This window comes from Anolis carolinensis, chromosome 1 (genome assembly GCF_035594765.1).
Source record: "Anolis carolinensis isolate JA03-04 chromosome 1, rAnoCar3.1.pri, whole genome shotgun sequence".
Lineage (NCBI taxonomy): Eukaryota > Metazoa > Chordata > Lepidosauria > Squamata > Dactyloidae > Anolis > Anolis carolinensis.
The window spans coordinates 304310495-304336695 of record NC_085841.1 but is presented as its reverse complement, the minus strand read 5'-3'; the positions used below and the strand labels follow the sequence as shown (position 1 = coordinate 304336695).

The 26201-nt window shown below is 40.9% G+C and overlaps 1 protein-coding gene and 1 long non-coding RNA gene across 5 annotated transcripts in view; one reads left to right on the top strand and one right to left on the bottom strand.

The window, feature by feature from the left end:
- The window catches only part of c1qtnf4 (C1q and TNF related 4), a 21716-nt gene extending 12378 nt beyond the window's left edge, over window positions 1–9338 (top strand). For all 4 annotated transcript variants that reach the window (XM_062967999.1, XM_003214610.4, XM_008105332.2 and 1 more), the window contains exon 2: window positions 7741–9338. In XM_062967999.1, coding sequence (XP_062824069.1) covers window positions 7741–8861 — 1121 coding nt within the window. In that variant the 3' untranslated portion in view covers window positions 8862–9338. The remainder of the gene's footprint in view (window positions 1–7740) is intronic.
- Window positions 9191–26201, bottom strand: fam180b (family with sequence similarity 180 member B). The gene is made up of 3 exons (XR_505791.3): window positions 23914–26201; window positions 18567–18634; window positions 9191–12335 (listed from the first exon to the last, which is right to left on the bottom strand). It is a non-coding gene; the product is annotated as a family with sequence similarity 180 member B (long non-coding RNA).

Sequence of the window (26201 nt, the reverse complement as noted above, 5' to 3'; positions counted from 1 at the left end):
AAGCACAAACTAAGTTCAATGTGAAATAGTAGTTTATGCTCAACTCAGCAGGAGAAAGAGAAAAAAAAGAGCATGGGGCAGAATCTTGCCCTTCCCAGTAGGATCAGGCAAAAGGAAACTACTGTAGTCTCTCATAACTTACCTATTCCTCCTCATCAATAATTTTGCTATCTTGACCACAGTCTGATGTTGCTTAGTCACATATGTCCGGATTTTCATCTATGACATCTCAGAGGACATGGAACACTGCAAATCAGGGTTGAAGAATGATGCTCCAAGTGTTATTAGACTCCAGCTCATCGGTTCTCATCACTGATTATGTTGCCTAACATTGGTAGATTTGGAACCTAAATACCAATGGTGAGCCATTCATTCCCGAATCCTATAAGAAGCCATCCATATGCTCCCTAAAATAGTACTTATTCCTCTATGTTTGATCTCGAGCTCAGAAAGATTCCTTCTGGCCTCAAAAAGAGTACCCCGTCACTTACACTTGCAACAGAGTCCATGTGGTAAGGGAGTATTAGAGGAGCTTTATGGTCTCATAGTACTCACTGGAGAGCAGAGAAAAATACATCTTTCTGCCATTTAATATTCCAAGAGTTCAATAAACAACTAGGAGAAATATGCCGTTGTGAAGAAATCTTTGGTTCAAAACCGATTCACCATTTTAAGACACTTTTTCTCCCTGAGGTGGTATAAACAAATTATAAATTGTGCCATCATCTGAGACAAGTTATCTCCATCCAGTGGATGAGAGAAGGCGGCACGCAACCTCTGAACAAACCAAAGGCCAATGAGTGGGAGTGGAAAGCTTTATCACATCTCCACTAACCACAAGGCGGGCTGCTCCTTGCACAAGCTTTTGATGATTCATATAATTGAGACACTTGCAGCTGTCCTTAGACATTAGGGAGAAAGTGATGTGTTACAGTGCAGCCGACAAGAAAATCCCAGGATTTTCTAATGCAGCTCACAACATGCTGGGAAGCACTTATGCCAATCTGTTCAGCCACACATCTTATTTCATTTCCAGAACTAATACATTAGCCACATATAATACATATATGATTGTTTTGTGTTTGTGGAAACATCTGCACTGTCCTGAAAACCAATTTAAAATAACGGTGTGCTTTCCAGTAATATCAGGCCTTCATTGGAGTCCCCTTCCTACAGTTTTAATACCCTGAACATCAGTGTGAGCATAAACCCCTTCATCTGCTGTATTGATTTTCTGGGATGTCAGAAAAATCTTCTCCAGCCAGCATGAGGCTGTTGATATTTGTTTTTCGCTCAGCTGGAAAAACGGTGACATGCTTAAATTCAGAGTGGGACTGAAACTAGTGGCTAAAGATATGAGCTGTTTATATTTTGACCCTTGGCTTCCATCGCATTAATTTCATCGCATTATGATGAGTCACATTCTTAGTCAGTTTAAACATTTGCAGAAGATAAAAATAATAAAGAGCTCCACTCCATTTCTGACACAATCACTATTGATTAAGACAGAAGATGAAGCCATTCTGCTATCTAATGTTTTCACTGTGGAACTTGAGGAAATTAGAGTAATTGTTAGCTATTTATAAAGATTTAAAATGGAACTAAAATGGCTATTTCTGCCCAGAACTGCTGCAAAATTGCTTAATTTAACCTTTCCACAGTGTCCTTACTGTATATAAATTAATGCTGAAACTGTAACAGAGTAGCTGCTGCCCGAGGGACCACAGGGTCATAATTATAAATGCCTTGGATGATGGAAAAGAGGGCATGCTTATGAAATTTGCAGATGACATCAAATTGTTTGGGGAGTCAATAACCCAGAGGAGAAACATCAGAATTCAAAATGACCTTAACAGATTAGAGAGCTGAGCCAAAATTAACAAAATGAATGTCAACAGAAAGAAACAAAAGGTATTGCACTTAATCAGAAAAAAATGGAATGCCTTGGTAAAAGATGAGGGTGATACTTACCGTGGTTTGTCAGCAGTACATGTGAAAGGGATCCAGGAGTTAGTAAACCACAAGCTGGATATGAATCAACAGGTTGATGTGGCAAAAAAAAAACCACCAATGCAATACTAGGCAGCATCAATTCATATATAGTGTCTAGATAGAGGAAAATAATAGTCCCAGTCTATTTTGCTTTGGTCAGACCTAACCTGGGATGCAGTGTCCAGTTTTGGGCAAGCTGGAACATTTCCAGAAAAAGGCAATCAAAATGGACAAAAATTTGGAAGCTCAGTGCTGTGAGGAACAACTTAGGTAGCTAGGTGTGTTTAGCATGGAGAAGTGAATGTTAAGAGGGTACAATAGCCATGTTTAAATATTTGAAAGGATGTCATATTGAGAAAAGAGCAAGTTTGTTTTCTGCTGCTCTAGAGACTAGGACCTAGAGGAATGAGTTCAAAAGGAAGGAAAAGAGATTACACCTGAAATTAAAAATAATTTCCTGATGGTTAGATCTCTTTGACGGTGGAATATTCTACCTCAGAATCTGCCTCTGAAGATTTTTAAACAGAGGCTGGATGGCCATCTGTTGGGAGTGCTTTGATTGTGTTTTTCTGCATGGCAGGGGGTTGGATTGGATGATCCTTGTAGTCTTTGCCACCTCTATGATTCTGTGATTCATTGGGGAGGTCTTTGAGTCTGCAAGCTCCTTCACATGGCTTTGACCAGAGAAATGTTAAACCTGGTCCTAAGGAAAAAAGCATGCTTTGAAGCATTACCAGCTACGTGCTGCCAACACAGAGCTTTTTTGTCATCCTCAGCAGGAACAAAGATGCTGCAGCTATCTTGAGTTTGTGGACAATCTTGTGGACATAATATCAGAATGCACTATGGACTCACAAGACTGAGACAGATGTTCATGTTTGCAGAGGGAAACAGATGGCTTGGGAAAGGGACAGCAACTTGTAATGTGTAAATTAATCCTGTTTTGCCTCAAGTGAACCATTCTGCTTTAAAAATACCTCTGATCATAGATTGAAAAGCAAAACCATTTTCTGATTCCTTTTAACTTTCTTAACATTATTTTGTTGGACTCAAGGGTCTTCTTCTCTAGCATTTTTCAATCCAGAGGAGACACCTACTAAAACAAGTGTGGGGATGTTGTTGGATTGCAATTCTCATGATCCTTCCCCATTCATAATACGCTCCAGACCCTGGTGCTAACAAAGGAAGGGAAATGCCTACTTCTATACTGGCATCCATGTTATCCTGTGGACTCCCCAGCCCACTAGAGTAAACAACTTCCTTTATTAAGTGTTAATAAATTTGGGTAAATCTCAGTTTGTCAGGCAATGGCAAAACTCTTCTGAACAAACCTTGCCAAGAAAACCTTATGATAGGTTTGCTTTACAGTTGTCATAAGTTGGAAATGACTTGAAAGCGCACTACAGCAACAACAAAAGTGGGATTTCTACATCTTATTTATTGTTTATTGAACAATATTTCTATCCTACTCTTTATTTAATCCCTAGGAATAGACTTCTATAACTATGAGTGAGTAGGTTGCATGTGTGAAATGCAGCATTTGTGGGCATGATGATGAGGTGAGAGATTCTGTTTATAGCAAAAGTAAATGTAGATTAAATGCTAAAAGAAAGATATTGCCTAAACCAGTGTTTCTCAAACTCTGCTCCTCCATGTGTTTTAGACTTCAGCTCCCACAATTCCTAACAGCTGGTAAAATGGATGGGATTCTGGGAGCTGAAGTCCAAAACACCTGGAAAAGCACAGTTTGAGAAACACTGGCCTAAATCCAAGGTGAACAGATAATTATATGAATGGTGGAGGAAGTTATTAGAATGTAGTATGCATTGTAGATGGATGGACTCAAGTTGCTGAGTCTGCAGAACATCTGTAGAACATAAAAACTCCCAATCACTTGAGATACCTCTATTGAATGGCACTCTGGAGATGTAATGATAGCAAAGAAGAATTTTTTCACTGCCAAGGTTTTCTAATCGGATGTAGACTGTGTTCTCTAACTTCCAGAGGGAGGGTCTAACTCCATGGTTTTTTTTTTTATAAAAGTGAAAGCCACCTCCAGCTATTTTCTCAGAGGTCTGGTATAGCCTACAAGGGGTTCTAAGTATGGGGAAAGATTGGTCTCTGGATCCTCAGACATGCCCACTCTCTTACTGCATATGGTATCACTGGGAGGGGCGCTACATCAAAAATAGGCGGAAAAGCCAAAATGCCTTATCTATGGCCTTGTGGAAGTGCCATCAAATTGTACATCTGGATCCCAGATGTACAATGCAAGCCCTGCATACCCTACAACATTTCACAGAGGAAAAATCAAGACACATATCGCCAAGCTACATCAGTGTGGTCAAAATGGCAGGACATGTTAATGAAGAAGAATAAACAAGCTGTTAAAGGTTGCAGGAACATATTTTTGCTTGAGCCTACTGAGAAGGACAAGACTGACAGCCTCATCATAAAGGCCAGGCAAAGCACCTGCTTCGTCGGGCATCCAGGAGGAAAGAAGGAGCAGCGGGACAAATCTGTCGCTCCATGCACAGCTCCTTCTCGGTGATGCTTTCACAATCACATGGAGAAAGCATCACCCTCACAGGGAGGCCCCGTGCTAGCTCCATTGGGGGGAAAGCACCTGGTGATGCTTTCACCCCAGTTGGGGGTTGGGCCTATGTGTGTGATGTCTGGAGGGGGGCTCCATCCTCAAGATGGGGTGAAAGTGTCCTAGGATGCTGCATTCACCCCGCCTGATGAGGTCCTGAGTTAATTGAGCAGAATTTCTAATTCCCACTTGGTCTTCAGAGTGTTCAGAGTTTTCCCCACTCCCATATATTAATCATAAAACCATCCTTTTCAGAGTCTCTTCCAAATATCAGACCTTTCTGCCTTGTATTGTGGAAAGCTTTTGGTTCTCACAAAACAGCCTTCTAAATGCATAGACTGACATCTCTGGCATCGGGCCATTTGTGACGTGACAAACAGGGCAGACAGGAGGCCCTAGCTGTCCATCTCTCAGACTGAGTGATGTTTTAATGAGCCCAGGAAAGAAAGGACAGTGAAAGGAGCTTCACATCTCTACAGTGAGTGTCAAGCCAGTTTTCAGACTGAAACTGCCAATCGTTCATGTTTTGGCCTCTTGCCATTGGAATAATAAATATGAAAGCCTTTGCAGGGAGGGGAATGTTTTAAGTTCCCATCCTGTCTAATATCCTCTTGTGGGTCAGCCATGGTTTTCCACTGTACTGCACAGTCTTATTTTGATCACAGATTGCCTGCTTTGGATCAGGGATTTCAAATTTATTGTTTGGAAGAACTTACATATACAGTAGAATCTCACTTATCCAACATAAACGGGCCGGCAGAATGTTGGATAAGCGAATATGTTGGATAATAAGGAGAGATTAAGAAAAAGCCTATTAAACATCAAAATAGGTTATGATTTAAAAATTAAGCACCCAAACATGTTATACAAAAAAATTTGACAGAAAAGGTAGTTCATTACGCATTAATGCTATGTAGTAATTACTGTATTTACGAATTTAGCACCAAAATATCACGATGTATTGAAAACATTGACTACAAAAATGCGTTAGATAATCCAGAACATTGGATAAGTGAGTGTTGGATAAGTGAGAGACTACTGTATATTCATTTGTGCCTAAAACCCAGTCACTGGTCTCAACTAGAGGAGTTCCATTGACTCAACAAAATTTATTGGAGCTCCCAGTGGCGCAGTGAGTTAAACCTTTGTGCCGGCAGGACTGCTGAGCTGAAGGTTGGTTGGCTGACCTGAAGGTTGCCGGTTCAAATCTGGGGAAAGCATGGATGAGCTCCTTCTGTCAGCTCCAGCTCCCCATGCGGGGACATGAGAGAAACCCCCCACAAGGATGGTAAAACATCAAAACATCCAGGTGTCCCCTGGGCAACATCCTTGCAGACAGACAATTCTCTCACACAGGAAGCAACTTGCAGTTTCTCAAGTCACTCCTGACACGAAAAAAATTAGATTTATTATCCAGCAGTTGATTCAGTGGATTTCGCTCTATTTTTCAATTGGCAGTAGAATTTAATCCAAAGATTGGGAATCATGAAAAGACAAGGAATTAATTCTCCCTCTGCTTGCCATATTGCCGAACTAGTTCTGGCACGACTAGAAGTCGTGCCATGGTTTGAACTGAAAAATGGCCAATGGGAGGGGACATTGAGGGTACGGGTACCTAAGCCATCATGGTTTTTGTCATGGTTTGAGTGACATCAATGTTGGCACCGCTGCAGGGATGGGTGTTGCAGAAGAAAAGGCCCTGATTGTATGTTTTTCTAACTTTTGGAAGGCATCACTATTGGCTGTGAACTAATTTCACTTTAATCTACCAGTTTATCTTTCTTTTTTTAAAGTATCACAGTGGCTGTATATAATTTTGTCTCCAGCCTTGCTAACATAAGAAGTAGGACAACAGCAAGGCCCTTCATGCTGTGACCTTATGGCATTCAATCCTTAAATTCAAACAGTTTCCAGACTTTTTATCCTTGATGGATACAGCAATTTAAATCAGCAACATCTAGAGAGAGAACACTTCAGACTACATTGCTGTAAAGCTGCAAGGGAGGGGAAGCAGAGAGATTGAAACAGGATATTTAGGTGAAAGAAAAACACAATGAAAATAACACAAATAAATGAAATAATAATTAGGCTGCAATAGCAATAAATAGAACTGTGGTATAAAAACAACATCCATGCAAACTTATCTGCAGAAACATACGAAGTGGCTAGTCACATCAAACTTCTGCAATCTCCATGGCCTTTCTCATCCAGATATTAGTCATGCTCCAACTTGTGCTTCAAATGATGACAGTTATAATGCTAGTCCAAGTTTTCTCACAACACATTCACACGTTGTAACACTTATTCCATCCTGGTTCCATCCTGCGCAGCCAAAACTGAATTGAGGGGAAATTGCATAACCCTCCATAGTTCACAGGTGAAAACCAGGACACATCTTGCTCTGCTTGCTCAGGCTACTTGTTAATCTGCTCTCTGCAAGAGCCCAGACAGTGAGAGGAGGAAGAAGAAAAGCATCATTTTTCTGCTTACCTTGCCTTCACCTTGCTTTCACATAGTTCAGCTTTGCTCAGCAGGAGAAATGAGTAAGTAGCCAACAGCAATTGTGGCAAGGAAGGGGAGCTGAGCGTATACAGAGAGGGAGTCTCATTAAAAATATCTTCTTCAAATTTCCATTCCCCACTCAATCTATACCAAAAGTGTGAAAACCTAAACTAGACTCTTTAGACCAGAATATGGGAAATGTGAGAGGTTATACAACCCTCCAACATTCCCCAGATGAAAACTAGGATGCAGATGGCCAAGCAACATTCAAGTGTGATCAAGATAGGAAAAAGATATTAATGAGGAAGAACACACACGTTAAGGGAGGCTGCTTCGGTTTGTTAGCAAACTATCTTAAGTTAGTCCTAATAATGCTAATTCTCATGTAAGTGTGTAGAATTGTGACCTGACTCTTGTAAAATCTGGAACTAATACTAACTGGTCTTGTTGTGGTAGACTTCCATGAGTAGTCACATAATCTTTTTGTGGTTGTTTGGATTTCAAAAACATGTTTATATAGTTTTTTCTTGTTAAGACTGTGGAGAAGAAACTGGAGTTTTGAACTCCTTCTTGATTTAGAAACATGTTTTATAACACCTCAACTAAAATGTCTCCTCCTACACCTTTCCCTGTTTTTTTGGGTTTTTTTCCAGATATGATGACTCAACTGAAAACTCAGCTTTTCTTTGGCTTCCTGTGCCACGCAGCCTGCTCCCTGGTCTATGGCTTCCCTGTTGATTCTGGGACCGAATTCCGTTCTGCTTTCTCAGTTGCTCGAACCAGCAGCATGGAAGGAAGCACTGAAATGGTGATCACCTTTGATAAGGTCTATGTGAATATTGGTGGTGACTTTGACCCCAAAGCTGGGTTATTCCGATGCCGTATACCTGGAGCCTACTACTTCTCCTTCACAGTTGGGAAATACCCCAAGAAAAATTTGTCAGTCATGCTGATGAGAAACAAGAATGAGGTCCAAGCGATTGTGTATGATGAACATCACCGCAAAGAGAGGAAAGTGGCAAGCCAGAGTGCTATGTTGCAATTGGATTATGGCGACACAGTCTGGCTGCGTTTACATGGGGATCCCAAGTATGCCCTCTACAGTAATGTCGGCCCCTATACAACTTTTAATGGGTACCTTATATATCCAGACACTTCAAGCTATTTTCAAAACACCGTGGTCTCACAAGAATTAGGGGAACCATCAGGGCCTCCCCCTCGTGTCATTCAGCAGCTTTCCATGAGCCATAATGAAATCTCAGAGAAGCACCTGCTTTCTGACCAACCCAGCAGATCACAGGATCCTCGCTCAGCATTTTCTGCTGCCCGTTCTGAAAGCCTCCTGGGGTCAGATGAGAAGCAAACCCAGCATGAACCGATCACATTTGACACAGAGTTTGTGAACATTGGGAAAGATTTCAACTTCTCAAGTGGCATCTTCACATGTCGTATTCCAGGCGCCTACTATTTTTCCTTCACCATTGGAAAGATGCCTTTTAAGACCATGTCAGTGAAACTGATGAAGAACCACAATGAAGTTCAAGCAATGATCTATGATGACAACCACTCCAAAAGGCGAGAAATGCAAAGTCAAAGCATTATGCTCCCCCTGCAGTATGGAGATACTGTCTGGCTCTACAGTCACCAGCATGATGGCTACGGTGCCTATAGCAACCATGGAAAATACATCACCTTCACAGGGTTCCTTATCTATCCTGAGACTAAGCCAAAACCACCGCCTGATGTCATCCTGTCTCCGGGATCAAGGCTCTAAATGTCAACACAGAAAGAGCACGAAAGAAGTTAAGATGAAGCAGACTCTGGTGCAAATCCTGGACAGATGCCACCCTTTACATGACAGTGTCAAGAGCATGCTATTTTATGTCCAGTGCATTCCTTATGCTGCACGTTTGTGTCCTGCTTGCAGAGCCATCGTCGTTTCTCCCATTCATCCATAGAATGACCTTTGCGGGGTAATGTGTGTTTTGTTCATTGTTGCTGTTTGATTAAAACATTAAGCATGAGGTAGTTTGGGGAGTAGAAGAAATAGGGGCAGTAAAAGGAGATGTGATAAGAAAGTGTTATAGACATGCTGGGAGAATGTATTGTCTCTCTCTCTCTCTTTCTCTCTCTCTCTCTCTCTCTCTGCAAGTCACTCAGAAATTGGTCACAGCTTCTGCAAACCAGACATATTGATAAAGGGACAAATGTGATTGAACGATGAACTCAATAAAGCTTGAGACAAAAAGTAGTAGGTTGGATGGTATGTTTCATGTGGTGATTTATTTATTTTGGAATCTACTAAAAGGTAGCATGCTTTCCTTTAGAGATGTTAATGTTGTGACTGAATTATTGTCTGCATTTTTGCAAAGTATTGACTAATTTAAATAAATTTACATATTGCCAAGCAAATATACAATGAAGGAGATACAAGCCAATAGAGGGAACTACTGCATACCATTCATTGTCTTAAAAAATTAAAAAATATTGTCTTTAATGTATTCAGTTATTTACTTCAGTAAAACATCAGTCCTCCAAGAGTTAAAAAAAACTAACATGTACTATATATTTAAATCAGGGATGGACATTTTGTGGTTGTTCAGATGTCATTAGTTAGTACTGCTGCCATTCTCAGCAGCACTAGCTAGTATAGACAAGAGTGAGGAATTCTGGAAGTTAGTAGTCTACCAACTTTTGATGGTCCCATGATTTTTGCTCTTGCCTTAAATGTCCAGCAATTGAAATTCCCCCTACACTGATTCATCAGAGTAGTTTACTGGATTGATCTGCCAGTTAAACCTTATGGCAGTGGTTCTCAACAACCCTAGCTATTTTGGCGTGTGACTCCCAGAAATTCCAGCCAGTTTACCAGCTGTTAGGATTTCTGGGAGTTGAAGACCAAAACATCTGGGGACTCACAGGTTGAGAACCACTGCCCTTATGGTCTCTGTGTATCTGCATGTGTTTACAGTCTTCATTACAAGCAGAAAGGAGAAACGGACTAATTTATCTTTCCCTTCAGCTACAATTGCAGCCAAGATAGGTTGTTTCTTGGTAACCTTCAATGCCTCGTTTTCCTCCTTCTGTCTTGTCACAGCAGTAACAGCACTGCCCCCTTTCTCAGCTGCCAGGGGAGAGTTTTGAATGCTGTGCAAGGGGCTAGTGAATAGCTGCATCCAAAATAAGACAAATATGCACAAGTCCAAGTTAAGAAAATATATCTGACCAACAGAATTCCAGCCACTGTGTATATGGGTGACTGCAGAGGCAGTATTCAGCAGGGAGGTTATTTGCCTCCAAAGCAGATGACTGGAATACATTTGAACTGGATTTGAAGCTGCATCTACTATTGAAGTCAGCTGTCCCACCTTGGAGAATTCCTAGATGCTTCCCTTGAGTATTATTTTAACAATGGCAGCAAATGAAATGGACTCACTTCTCTTGAGTTCTTCTGTAGTTTGAGTGTTTATATGTTATACTGATTGGCATGCTTTCTACTGACCAATTTTTCACTTTCTTGATTGCAATATGAATATTCTGGTACAAGCACTTGATAATATCCAGTTTCCTATACAACCAACCAGAAATGGTTTTAGTTAAAAAAGCAAAACACAGATAAAAATGTTCCTTAGTTAAGCCTACACAGTCACACATTCATATTTCATGTTTGTAAATCTTTAATAGGTTTCTGGTTAAATATAAGCAACGTCCTACCTAATAAAATATGTGGTTGTTTATAGACTATATCAGTGAATCCCACACAGACACAATACATTCAGAAATCAGCTGAATTTGATATGACATTCAGTAAAGATATCCATGGCTCACTTATCACCTCCTGGATGCAGCTGAGGAAGTTGGTACGTTTATGGGATCTTCAGTGATTAAAAATGTAGGTAGCAGAACAGAAATTCTTATTCTTTCAAATGTCTTGGATGTTAAATATAATAGAGTCAATTTTTATCTAAAACAATGGAGGTCTAGAAGCAATTACAAGAAGAAAGTAAACAATGGGAGGAGTTCCATATGAACCATTGAATCTAGCCCCCTCCAGAAAGGACATTGTATACCGAAAACTATAAGAACTATTTACTGTTGGAACAGCTGACTATTTTGCAAGAACAGTCTCAGAAAATGATGGACAGCATGCATCAAGTACTCTTAATCTGATGCCTGACTATCATTTTCTTAAAAGTATCCTGTTAAGTAGATAGCTGTTCTACCAGGGAATCATTCTTACATTTCACAACCTCTTCCTAATATGAATTTGCTTCATTGTAATTTTCACTACATGTAAATATGTTCTTTCTGCATTCTTTGAGAACAGTCATGGAGGAGGGACAAGTAATCCCATTTTCATCTGAAATCCCACCCCAATCCACAGCACAGCATTTTCCAATGGGAAGGAGGAAATATCATCTGATCTGTATGACCCTAGACCAATGGCAATCAACCTTTGGTCCTCCAGATGCTTTGGATTTAGCTTCCAGGGCCTCTGAACACTATCTACACTGACTGGAGGCTTGGGAAATGAAAATGAAACTTATCTAGAAGACCAAAGATTGAGAACCATTTCTATAAAGACCTCAGAGACAGGAGTCTCAGACCATGAGTGATTTAGTCATATAGATTTTTTTTAATGGCCCAGAGGTCACTACCATACAATAAGGAGATAAAATCACGAAGGGTCTTGGGTAATGCTGAAGGAATTCATGAACCTAAAAAAAATGTTCTTGCCTGTTATTTTGCATAAGCAAGAGCTGCAAGACCCAAACACCCTTTAAACATGAGAATCTCCTTGGTTTCTATGGGCCATGGCTAGACTAGACCAATAGAACTTTTTCAGTGCACTAATATAGACAGGCATTTCCTGCCAAGGCCTGGAGGCCAGAAGCTCAACAGAATCCACAGATTCCTTAGGACAGAATTGTTTGCAGAGCTCATGAATGATTTCAGTGACCAACTGGGAAAAAAGATTGATCCAAAGATTTTTCTCCAGGCCTTGGATGGAGCGAACCTTGTAAGCACAGTAGACCATGGTGAAGATGAGCTGCTCAAATTCTTCTGGGGTTATAGGGGTGTCTGTCTGGGAGAGATAGTCCAGGTGCTCCTCAATCCCAGCTGGGTTTTTGGGAATCTCATGCTGAAGTATCTGAAGCAACCGTTTTGCAGGACGCAGAGAAGCCAGCTCCTCATCCTCAATCTTGATTGTTTCATTGGCCATAATTTCAATCCCTCCCCAAAGTAACTGAAAAAGAATGAACAGAAATGCACAGGTAAATGGGATATTTTCTCTATATTCATGCCTGGGCAAGGCCTCACTTCTGGAGAATGGGAATTACATTTTTGTTCAGAGAATGTTTGTAACCAGGAGAGGGAATGGCATGTGATCTGATTCACATACTGAATCAGATCATAGAATCATAAAATCATAGAATCATAGAGTTGGAAGAGATCTCATGGGCCATCCAGTCCAATCCCCTGCCAAGAAGCAGGAAATTGCATTCAAAGCACCCCCGACAGATGGCCATCCGCCCTCTGCTTATTAAAAGCCTCCTTTGGAGCCTCCACCACAGTCCAGGGCAGAGAGTTCCACTGCTGAACAGCTCTCACAGTGAGGAAGTTCAGGTGGAATCTCCTTTTCTGTAGTTTAAAGCCATTTTTCTGTGTCCTAGTCTCCAGGGCAGCAGAAAACAAGCTTGTTCCCTCCTTCCTATGACTTCCCCTCATATATTTATACATAGCTATCATGTCTCCTCTTAGCCTTCTCTTTTGCAGGCTAAATATGCCCAGCTCTTTCAGCCGTTTCTCGTAGGGCTTGTTCTCCAGACCCTTGATAATTTTAGTCACCGTCCTGGGGACACCTTCCAGCTTGTCAACATCTCCTTTCAGTTGTGGTGCCCAGAATTAGACACAATATGAGATGAGTTGAGTTAAATTATTTCTTCAATGAGTAAAAACTTGCTTGCATACTTGAGTACTCCTATTGACAGCACCAGTCTATTGAAGATGGGGTTATGGAGGTTATAATGAACAGGATGTGTAATAAAGAATTTTGTCTAGGTTTTCTAGTCTAAGAAAGCAATATAGACTAAACTATCATTAGATCCGTTCCAAGCCTGTGATTCTATACTCACTCTTCTTACCCTGCTCCTCACCTCCGTCCATCCATCTTGCCCTTGATCGGCCTCTCTTCCTTTTTCCTTCCATTTCCCCCAGCATCGTGATCTTTTCCAAGCTTTCCTGTCTTCTCATTATGTGGCCAAAATACTTCATCTTTGCCTCCAATATCCTTCCCTCCAGTGAGCAACTGGGCATTATTTCCTGGAAGGTGGACTGGTTGGATCTTCTTGCTGTCCAAGGCACTCTCAGGATTTTCCCCCAGCAAAAGTTCAAAAGCATCTATCTTCCTTCGCTCAGCCTTCCTTATGGTCCAGCTCTCGCATCCATAGGTTACTATGGGGAATACCATTGCTTTGACTATGCAGACCTTCGTTGCCAATGTGATGTCTCTGCTTTTCACTATTTTATCGAGGTTGGCCATTACTCTCCTCCCAAGAAGTAAACCTCTTCTGATTTCCTGGCTACAGTCTGCATCTGCAGTGATCTGTCACTGCCTCCACGTTTTCTCCCTCTGTTTGCCAGTTGTCAATCAGTCGCGTAGCCATGATCTTGGTTTTCTTGATGTTTAACAGCAGCCCGGCTTTTGCACTTTCTTCTTTCACCTTGGTGATAAGGCTCCTCAGCTCCTCCTCACTTTCAGCCATCAGAGTGGTATCATCTGCATACCTAAGGTTGTTAATGTTTCTTCCAACAATTTTAACTCCAGCCTTGGATTCGTCAAGCCCCGCACGTCGCATGATGTGTTCTGCATACAAGTTGAATAGGTAGGGTGAAAGTATGCAGTCCTGCCGTGCTCCTTTCCCAATCTTGAACCAGTCTGTTGTTCCGTAGTCTGTTCTGACTGTGGCTATTTGGTCTTTATACAGATTTCTCAGGAGACAGACAAGGTGACTTGGTATCCCCATGCCACCAAGAACATGCCATAATTTATTACGATCCACACAGTCAAAGGCTTTGGAATAGTCAATAAAGCAGAAATATATGTTTTTCTGAAACTCCCTGGCTTCTTCCATTATCCAGCGGATATTGGCAATTTGGTCTCTTGTTCCTCTCCTTTTCTAAACCCAGCTTGGACATCTGGCAACTCTCGCTCCATGTATTGCTGGAGTCTACCTTGCAGGATCTTGAGCATTACCTTACTGGCATGGGAAATAAGTGCCACTGTACAGAAGTTTGAGCATTCTTTAGTTTTTCCCTTTTTTGGTATGGGGATATAAATAGATTTTTTCCAATCTGATGGCCATTCTTGTGTTTTCCATATTTGCTGGCATATGACATGCATCACCTTGACAGCATCATCTTCCAAGATGTTAAACAGCTCAGCTGGGATCCCGTCATCGCCTGCTGCCTTTTTATTAACGATGCTTCTTAAGGCCCATTCAACCTCACGCCTCAGGATGTCTGGTTCTAGTTCACTCACCACACCATCAAAGCTATCCTCTAAATTATTATCCTTCCTATAGAGATCTTCTGTATATTCTCGCCACCTTTTCTTGATCTCTTCAGCTTCTGATAGGTCCTTGCCATCTTTGTTTTTGATCATGCCCATTTTTGCCTGAAATTTACCTCCGATGTTTCTGATTTTCTGGAAGAGGTCTCTTGTCCTTCCTATTCTGTTGTCTTCTTCCATTTCCATGCATTGCTTGTTTAAAAATAGTTCTTTGTCTCTTCTGGCTAGCCTCTGGAATTGTGCATTTAATTGGGCGTATCTCCCGCTATCGCTGTTTCCTTTCACCTTCCTTCTTTCTTTGGCTACTTCCAGTGTCTCAGCAGACAACCATCTTGCGTTCTTGGTTTTCTTTTTCTTTGGGACATACTTTGTTGCCGCCTCCTGAACAATGTTGTGAACTTCTGTCCATAGTTTTTCTGGGACTCTATTAAATCTAGTCCCTGAAATCTATTCTTCACCTCCACTGCATATTCACTAGGAATATTTGTGAGATCATATCTAATTGGTCTGTGTATTTTCCCCATTCTCTTTAGTCTGATTCTAAATTGTGCAATAAGAAGTTCGTGATCTGAACTACAGTCAGCTCCAGGTCTTGTTTTCACCGACTGGATGGATATCCGCCACATTTGGCTGCAAAGGATGTAGTCAATCTGGTGAAGTCCATGTATAAAGCCGTCTTTTAGGTTGTTGGAAAATGGTGTTTGTTATGCACAGTGAGTTTTCCTGGCAAAATTCTATCAGCCTACGTCCTGCTTCATTTTGTTGTCCCAAACCATGCTTCCTGTGATCCCAGTTGTCATTTGATTGCCCACCTTAGGATTTCAATCTCCTGTAATTAAAATAATGTCTCTTTTTGGTGTATTATCCAGTAGGTGCTGCAGATCCTCATAGAACTGATCTAATGCTGCTTCTTCAGCAGCTGTGGTTGGGGCGTATATTTGGATCACTGAGATGTTAAACAGCTTGCCTTGAACTCAAATTGAGATCATTCTATCATTTTTGGGTTGTATCCAAGCATTGCTTTAGCAACTTTATTATTAATTATGAAGGCTACTCCATTTCTTTGGTGTTCCCCTTGTCTGCAGTAGTAGATCTGGTGGTCATCTGTTGAAGTGGCCCATTCCAGTCCATTTCAGTTCACTGACTCCCAGAATGTCTATCTTTAATCTTGACATCTCATCAATGACCACATCCAGTTTGCCCTAGCTCATAGATCTTACATTCCAGGTTCCTATAGTGTGTTGATCTTTAGAACATCGGATTTGTCATTCGCCTCCAGCACCATCGGCCGTTAGCCTTCCTTTCAGCTTTCAGCTAACTGCATCACATCTGGGGCTAGTTGAACTAGTCCTCTGTTCCTCCCCAGTAGCGTTTTAACCATCTTCCGACCTGGGAGTCCTATCTTCCGATGGTATACCGACATTTCTCTGGTTGTACTGATCCATTTAGTTTTCATGGCAAGAATACTGGGGTGGGTTGCCGTTACTTTCCCCAGGGATCGTATTTAGTCTGACCTCTCTGCCATGACCTTCCCGTCTTGGGTGGCCCTACACGATTTAGCTCATGGCATCATCGAGGCGCACAAGCCCCAGCACTACGTCAAGATAACAATCATTTGCATGGGGAGTTTTGTTCTGCAGGCAGAGCCAGTCCAACAATGAGGCCAATTAAGCGGTCGCTTCGGTCGCCAAACATACAGGGGCACAGTCAAGACTACTTTTTCTGTTGATTTGTTGTAAAACATGATGTTTTGGTGCTTAATTTGTAAATTCTTAATGTAATTTGATGTTTAATAGGCTTTTCCTTAATCCCTCCTTATTATCCAACATTTTCGCTTATCCAATGCTTTTATTTTTCAGTGATTTTTTTTTGGGGGGGGGGGGGGCAAAATTCTGTTCGCCTACACTTGAAAAATACCTAGGGCCGGTTCTGTCTGCAGGTGGAAAACTTGCCACAGAGATAGTGTTATTTACAAAAAGGCAGAAATTGTGTGTCTCTGGAAATACATATCACCACATATTTTCTTCTCTTAGAGAGACTGGCTTCCTCCGTTCCCAATTTTAATTCTTCAAATAATGGCAAATTGGGATGCTAAGGTACAGATTAAATGAAATTGATTTGCTTTGAGTGTAAATATGTGCCTCCATGCAACACTCATCTCTAACTGGTGGGTTGAAAATGGATTATATGCTGCCAGTTGTGGGGAGCAATAGATATTAGGGCCTTGTGTGTATATGTGATGAGAAGATGTGAGAAGAATTTAGAGAGAGAGAAACATAAATAAATAAATCAAGAGTGAGTTCCAATTTAAAAAAAAACATTGGGAGCTACTGTCTTAGGAAATAGTGCTGCCAAACAAAATGGTCAGTAGTAAATGTCAGCTTTCCAGTTAGAACTCTCCCCTTTTTCATGCAACCCCATGATTAATAGTTCAGATCCTTTTCCTTTCTAAAGCAGTGCCAGCTATATTTCAGTCTATGTGTTCAGATACAGCCCATGGATGCCATCTGGTGGGCCTTGGTTTAGAAAAGCAAAATGCAGTTCCAGCAATTCTCTTCTGAAGCATCAGCACCTGGTTTGAAATAAAAGTGAAGCTGAAATCCTTGGCTAATATAAAACATCTGTTAAAACAGGTGCAACAAAATGAGGGTTATCCAGAAAGTATGAGGGCTATCCAGAAAGTAGATTACGTTTTGGAATTAAAAATGAACAAAGTATAAGAGAAAACATTTACCATATGCAGTTGAAAGCCACACCCAAATACCACTTCTCAACATAGTCGCCATTCAAATCTAGGCAATTATCATAGCAATAAATGAGCTTGGAAACTCCTTCCCCACTAAATTCTGCCACTTCCATCGTCAACCACTTGTTTCCAACAATGGGGGTGTGGCTGGCAAAACAGAGTTTTGGCGACACTGTGGGAAGGGGGAAGGGTTAAGGGTTGATGACGTAGGTGGCAGAATTTAGTGGGGAAGGAGTTTCCAAGCTCATTTTTCATTATGATAAGTGCCTAGATTTGAATGGCGATGACATGAGATGTGGTATTTGGGTGTGGCTTTCAACTGCATATAGTAAATGTTTTCTCCTTTACTTCATTCATTTTTAATTCCAAAACATAATGTACTTTCTGGATAGCCCTTGTATATATTGTTTCCATGGCCTACAACTGCTTCTTTTATGAAAACCAGTTGTTAACTAGTAATCAGTAGTTCATATATTGGTATCGCAATCCATAAACCATTACTTTGAGTAACATTGCAATAGAATGTCCATCATATTTGTCAAACACTGGAAGCACAAGTGGCAGCTGATATGTTGAAGAACATCAGTGTCAAACTTACTTTGGAATAGCTTCAGTACCTTGGATAGCTTCCTTAAAGTATAGACTTAAACATGGAGCAAATTCACTACTTTAGTAACATGCAAGTTACCATTGGGTGACACTATCCAGGTTCTGTAGGAACCTTTTATCGCTGCCTTTCCTGTGATTAAAGGTGTTCATCTTCACATTTGGTGTAGATGCATTTCTGTATATGCAGATGGGATTGCACAGTAACAGAGGTATGAAACTGTTCTACATCAAGTGCTTACACCAGGGTATATAGTTGTGGCAGAGACTCCCCCCTCAAAAGGAGCAAGCTTATTCAATGTGAAATGAGTGGAGCAGTATATGTTATCATCTGCAGAAACCCCTCCAATAATACTATTACCAGTACCTCCACAGTCTCCTTCCTATCCTAACAAATTGTTTGTCTGGAGCAGCTGGACATCCAAGCAGCTGAAGTGATAGTGATACTGCATTGTAAGTTGGAGAGGTGGAATATTGATAAGTGGTTTTGTAAATGGCAGATCCATGCCCATGGATCCTCTTGGATTCCCTTGATATTGTTTTGATTTAATTACCTCTAATATGACATCAGTATTCTCTCCACTATTTGCGTCTGCAGTATCTCTGACATGAAATCGTTCATCTGTAATACAAAAATACAAAAATAAGAGCAATTAAAAACATTACTAGCCTTTAATAATAAATGTAGGTTGAGTATCTGTTTTCCAGGAATCAGAAAAGCTCCAAAATCTAAAATTGTCTACATGGGTGGCTGAGATGGTGAAGTTTTTGTTTTCTGATGGTTCAGTGTATAAATAGGAGCCCCCGGTGGCCTAGGGGATAAAAGCCTCATGACTTGAAGGTTGAGTTGCTGACCTGAAAGCTGCCAGGTTCGAATCCCTCCCAGGGAGAGCGTGGATGAGCTCCCTCTATCAGCTCCAGCTCCATGTGGGGACATGAGAGAAGCCTCCCACAAGGATGGTAAAACATCAAAACATCCGGGCGTCCCCTGGGCAACGTCCTTGCAGACGGCCAATTCTCTCACTCCAGAAGCAACTCCGGTTGCTCCTGACACGGAAAAAAAAAGGTGTATAAATGCACAAAATTATTTTAAATACTGTGTATGAATTCATCTTCAGGCAATGTGTATATGAAACATAAATGAATTTCATGTTTAGACATGGGTCCCATCTCTAAGAAACACTCTATTGTATAAACAAATATTTCAACCCCCCCCCCCCCCAAAAAAATAGTCCAAAACTCATTTGGTTCCAAATGTTTTGGATTAAAAGATACTCAATGTGATATCACTCAACCTATCTCTTTTGTATATATTGCTTTATCTGATTTCCTATGGTTTGACAGTTATTATTTAATATACTAACCTGAGTTAATATATTATTATATTGATAATATAGCATTTTTATAATGTAATTTTAATTTAATTAATGACACTACAACAAAATTAACAAATTTGCCCCACCAAGATCATAGACTCATGGACTTAATTATATTCCTTTTGCCTCTTAAGTTTTCTCTGAGTTGTCATTGCTGTTTATATTCCAGCTGCCCCAGCTTTGTAAGTGAAAGATACAAAATGACAGAGACAAGAACAAGGCATTATAGAAGTTGGAAGCTTCTTTTCACTATCAGCTTCCCTTCCCAGTTTAATTTCATCACCTGACATTGACCCGCTTCAGGTGCTACACTTTATACTCAACCTGATTTATGACCCTAATCAGATCATAAAGTTGAGATTAAGATGCATAGATACAGATAGCGGGCTTACCACAATGACTTCAGAAACAATTTGGAAATGTTTTGCCTACAGTAATGGCATTTGTTGTAAAAGAGACCATCTGTTTTGAGATCAAAGCATTTCTGAGTTTCATGCTTTTATAGACAATGCTATAATTGGGTAAGTGGGCATTCAATTATGTTAACAGATTACCCAGTTGTTATATCAGGGGTGTAGCTACAGATGGGGCAAAATGAAGGTATTGCCTTCCTTCCACCCCAAAAGAATCCCTACTGCAATGAAATTTTCCTTCAATTCCAGGATTGCAGTAACTTAAAACTACAATTTGAGCACCTGGAGAAACAGAACAGACAAATAACAGGGGATTATGAATCAGCAAATATAAGAACTCCAGATATAAATTATTTTCATTGTCTCTCTGCGATGTTAGAAATTTGTAGATTGAAGGAAAAATTTGTTTTGGAGGACAAAATTGGGGGGGGGGGAGGGGGAAGGATGCCTTCACACATACCCCATGGCTATCCCCCTACAATGTATGTGATTTATGAAAACTGTTGTTTTGTTGATTCTGTGCTTCATGTTCTATCTCTGATTTTGTACTTTATAGTGCACAAGCATCATTTGTATGACTATAAAAGGATAAACTTAGCTGCTGCTTATATGAAATCATGCTTGTTTTAAGTGCTCTTCTTTCAGTTTCCAATATACAATTTCGTTTACATTGCTGGGACTTGTGGGAGGCAATATCAGCTGATGTTCCATGAAGCAGGGATGAGGAAGAATATACGTGAATTCCAATATTACTAGAATACAACCTCCATCACGGTCCACGCTTTTGTTACATCTAGGATAGATTACTGCAATGTGCTCTACGTGGGGTTGCCTTTGTAGACTGTTTGGAAGCTTCAAATAGTTCAACGAGAGGCAGCTAGGTTAATATCTGGGGCAGCGTACAGGGAGCACACAACTTCCATGTTGCGTCAGTTCTGCTGGTTGCCAATTTGCTACCAACACAATTCAAAGTGCTGGCTTTGGCCTATAAAACCCTAAACAGCCCCGGCTCAGTTTACCTGTCCGAACACATCTTCCTCTATGAACCACCATGGAGATTATGATCTTCCGGGGAGGCCCTGCTCTTGGTCCCGCCACCGTCACAGGCACGATTGGCGGGGATGAGGGACAGGGCCTTCTCAGTGATGGCCCCTCGGTTATGGAATTCCCTCCCTGGCGAGATTAGATCAGCCCCCTCCCTCCTGTCCTTTAGAAAGATGGTAAAAACTTGGCTGTGGGACCAAGCTTTTGGGACAGTACAATAAGGGTAAGCAATAGGAAATTTCACCCTACTGACCGGATCCAGTACGGTTGACTTGTGATGGTTTTAAATAATGGCTTTAATATGAAGATAACTGATTTTAGTGTTTATGTATATTTATATTTATTGTATGTTCCGGCACTGAATGTTTGCTGTATATATGTTGTGCTCCGCCCTGAGTCCCCTTCAAGGTGAGAAGGGTGGAATATAAATGTTTTAAATAAATAATAAATAAATCATCCCTCAATAGCAATTCTGGCCAGGACTGATAGGAGTTGTAGTCCAACTCATTTGAAGGACCATAACTGCATTTCCTCCTATATGAGAAGGTAAAATCCTTTTAGAGCACCACATGCAGACACAGGTCTGGGATAGATCACTGGATACACCAAAGACATGTAGATACATGAAATGAAGGGTTTTTAACCAGTGATAAAGGGGGAAATCATGTGGGAAGACCTGATCATCATATTCAGTAAAGAGAGCAAAACAACATTTTGCATTATGTAATTCACCAATGCAAAACAAGAAAACCAGAGAAACTAGTTGGAAAGCAATACTTCCTAAAATTTGCTTTTAGGACTATTAATTTCATTTAAGGGGGGCCCTGTAATAGTCTGTAAGTAACTGCTGTTGTTGTCAACAGCTTTCCATATTTCATTCTACAATAATTCTCCCCAAGGAAGATGAGAAAAGCACATAGAAGATCCCTAAGAGAGGGTGAAACCATGCACTTTAAGGAAAAATATGTCTCCACCCAGGTTGCAGTCTCTTTGATCAAAGCCAGCTGTTTGGGATTTGGGATTCAGTATGATTTGAAGATGCATTTCTTTTTTCTCAGTACATAGTCCAGGCAGACTTTCAGGACAAAAAGATAGGATATGATTGTTTTTCTAAAATAAAAGGGAAACAACTACTTGGGATGTTAAGAATTGCTGCCCTGCTAGCCTCATCCGTGCTCCACCTAGCATATTTTTACAATTGCTACAAGTTGAAACCAACCAACCAGCTATCTTCTGAAATTATTATGCCCAAACATATTCAGCCACTGGAACAAGAGCAGTGGTGTAGAGTTCATTAGAAAAAGCAAAGCTTGGAAAAGTTAGTTTGGGATTACAGCTCCTAAAATTACAGCCTGTAACCATGGGTGCATCTACACTTTGGAATTAATGCAATTTGACACGACTTTAACTGCCATAGAATCCCAGAATCTACAGTTTGGTAGGTACCAGCCCTCTTCAGCAGAGAATGCTAAGATGTCGTAAAACTGTAACTCCCATGGTCCCACAGCCCTGAGCCATGGCATTGAAAGAGGTGTCAAATTGCACTAATTCTATAGTGTCAATGAACCCCATGCTGATGGAAATTCTGACACCTGTAGCCCTCAAACTAACTTCTCTAAGTTCTGAGATGTAATACATGGGGAAAAAAATAGCCAATTTGCAGAAATATATATAGCTTTCTCACTAACCATCTGCTTCTGCCAGATTTCTCAGCTCTACCAGCTCTTTGCTAAAATTGCTGGAAAATTCCCAGATGATGTTGACATGTTCTGAATTCTAGGCGAGAGGAAAAGATAGTGTGAAGGGGTTCCATGAAAAGAGAAGTTTATTCTAAGTGTTAAAGGGGAGGGCAATGCCAACGCTTGAGGGGGTTTTTTTTCCTGAAAAGCATTAAAAACTATGCATACAAATGTTTTCTTAAAAGGCTGTGGGAAATTAGAAGGGTGTTTTTTATGACTTGCTCAAAAGCTCTGTGCCTTTTGCAGATGAATAAGTGTCGGAAAAGCTAATGCTACACATTCCTCCTCCTCCAATTAGCTCTCCAAGCTGGCAAAGAATTCCTGCTGAATTTGTCAAACAAATGACAAGTACGGAAGCTCTTTCATGAAAAGGGGGCACTTAGATGTCACAGTCACGTGCAAATATTGTGCTCTTACTTGCTTCCATTAGGGCTCCTGCAGTCCACTTGACACAAGTGTAGTAAAGGAAAAGGTTTTTCCCTGACATTAAGTCTAGTCATGTTCATCTAAGCCAAAGAGCCAACGTTGTCCATAGACACCTCCAAGGTCATGTGGCTGGCATGACTGCATGGAGCGCCATTACTTTCCCGCAGAAGTGGTAACTATTGATCTACTCACATTTGCATGTTTTTGAACTGCTAGGTTGGCAGAAGCTGGGGCTAACAGGGGAGCTCACTCCGCTCCCCACATTCGAACCGCCAACCTTTCAGTCAGCAAGTTCAGCAGCTCAGTGGTTTAAACCGCTGCACCACTGGAGGCTCCTGACACAAGTGTACTGTGCTATAAATAGGGGGGAAGAATATTCATAGATGACTTCAAACTATATACCCTGTAGAGATTGGGAAAATATAGTAGCTATACCAGTTGTGGGATTTGGGAGTTGTAGGAAAGCAATGTAATTTCCTCAAGCTTTGATGCTCCTGTAGTTGCAGAAATGCCGTGCATTTGCCAAACAATCCTATCTTGTCCTTAACACAGTAGCTTAAGTCCTGAATTAAAGCCTTTCTCTAATATTCAAGTGCAAATTGCTACAGATTCTGCACCCACAGATTCCAACAGCCATGGCTTGAAGAGATATATTTTTAAAAACTCCCAAAAAGCAAAGCTTGAATTTCCCATTTTATATGTGGGGCATCATTTTACCATACCATGGTATACAATGGGACTTGAGTGTCCATGATTTTGGTATCCATGAGGGTCCTGGAATCAAACCCAGCATATACCAAGGGCTCACTGTATTATTCAAATAACCATAACCATCCTTAATAATATATTACTATACTGATTAGATATTGCATAACAACATTCTCCACTACAGACAGTTCTTACCTATCTGCCTCCGGGATCCAGCAAATACGCAGAGAGCCATGGTTACCCAGAGACAAGTTGCAAAGTGGAAAATCCAGGCCATGCTGAGAACACTCCGATTTCTTCTTTCTTCAGAGAAACACTTTAGGGAAAGCTAATGCTGTTTGAAGTAGCTTCTCTTCCCTCTCCCTTTCAATCCCAGAAGCCACAGCTGGAACCGTTTCCTTCCTCCCAGTTCCAGCCTGGGAAGGGCTTGTATTTGAATTCCTAGTTTCCTTTACTGTGCATAAAAATAAAAACCAACAAATTCAACTCAGATTCTCAAAGAATTCTGCCAAATTGAGTCCCGTGTATTTCCACTTGGAGCATCTGGCTGTTCCATATTTTGGTCTTGGCACATCATTTTAAGCCTCCATGATTTATTTCCCACATAGAAGTTTGCTAGTTTTATTGCTCTTAAGCACAAAGGCCATGCTTTTAATAGTCAAAGGTCTATGCTGAAAATTCTGGATGTGCATAAGTATAATCTAGTCTTCCTTCAAAGGCCAATTGATACCACCTGACAATAAGAGAGGACAAAGGGCAACACGCATTGATTTGCCTCCAGCATTCTTCCTTTTTTCATTTAGCATTTCCTTTCCAATCCTGAAATGCAAGAGCAATCCTAACATGCCAGAGAAGGGTGGAGCTGGCAAATCTGTGCAGACTTCATAGCGTCCAATATTAATCAGAGCAAAAAAGGGGCCCAATACAATAATTCTGGAGGGGTGGTTAGAAAGGTTTAATGACCCAATACATATATGCGTATGACTCTCTCTCTCCCCCCCCCTCCACCCCATATTAGTCAGCTACTTCTACATTGGATAGCTGCCTTTAATAAGTTCAAAATGCCTGTTGTAATTCTATTATGAACAGAGTCAGCTACCAGATATTCAGAATAATTTTCAACTCCATTTCTCTCTTACTCACATACACACAATCCAACAACTTAAGTCCAGTCTGGAAGTAAAGTGACACTAGCATGTTCACATCCCTTGCTGGAGAATACAGCAAAGGAAATCTTTGATCTATCTGGACCCTTTCACACTACACAATGATAAGAGTTTGATCTCACCTTAACCGGCATGACTCCAGTCCATGGGATCTAGAGTCATGGTTTCATAGGATATTTAGGATCTCTGTCAGAGAGCTCTACTTCCTCGCTGAACTACAAATCCCAGGATCCAGCTTTTTTATTATTTCGTGTCAAAAGCATTGCATAATAAATAAGTTTAAAAGTGATAAAATAAAGGAATCCCAAACAGCTAAATAGTTTTAGACCAAAAGTGGGCAACAGCAATTGCATTGTCCGTAGCTTTAAACAACTCCTCCTCCATGCATGAGGCAGGGCATTGTGGGCAAGCATACATATGAGGGGTTTGTTGTTCTGCTCCACAGTCACACAAGGTATGCTTCCTCCATCAATGTTTAATATTTACACAAATGATCAACCACTGCCAGAAGGGACAGAGAGTTTCATCTATGCTGACGATCGTGCTATCACCACCTAAGCTTTGAAATGGTTGAACAGAAGTTCTCCCAAGCTTTAGGTGCTCTTACTGCCTATTACAGGGAAAACCAGCTGATTCTTAATCCATCTAAAATGGAGATATGTGCTTTTCATCTTAAGAACAGACAAACATCTCAAACCCTGAGGATTACCTGAGAAGGAATCCCACTGGAGCATTGCAGCATACCAAAATACCTGGGAGTTACTCTGGACCGTGCTCTGACTTATAAGAAGCACTGCTTGAATATCAAGCAAAAGGTAGGTGCTAGAAATAACATCATACAAAAGCTGACTGGCACAATCTGGGGATCACAACCAGACACAGTGAAGACATCTGCCCTTGCACTTTGCTACTCTTTTGCTGAATACGCATGTCCAGTGTGGAATACATCTCACCATGTTAAAACAGTGGAAGTAGCTCTTAATGAGACATGCCGGATTATCACAGGATGCCTATGCCCCACACTGCTGGAGAAATTATACTGTTTAGCCAGCATTACACCACCTGACATCCGTCAGGAAGTAGCAGCTAATAATAAAAGAACCAAAGCAGTGATATCTCTGTCCCATTCTCTATTCAGATATCAGGAAGCATGCCAACACCTTAAATCAAGAAATATCTTATAAGATCTACAGAGATACTCGCAGGAACACCTCAGCAAGCGAAAGTTCAAAAGTGGCAGGTTGAAACCCGGGAACCTTAATCCATGGCTGATACGGGATGAGAAGCTCCTTCCTGGGCACACAGAAGACTGGGCGA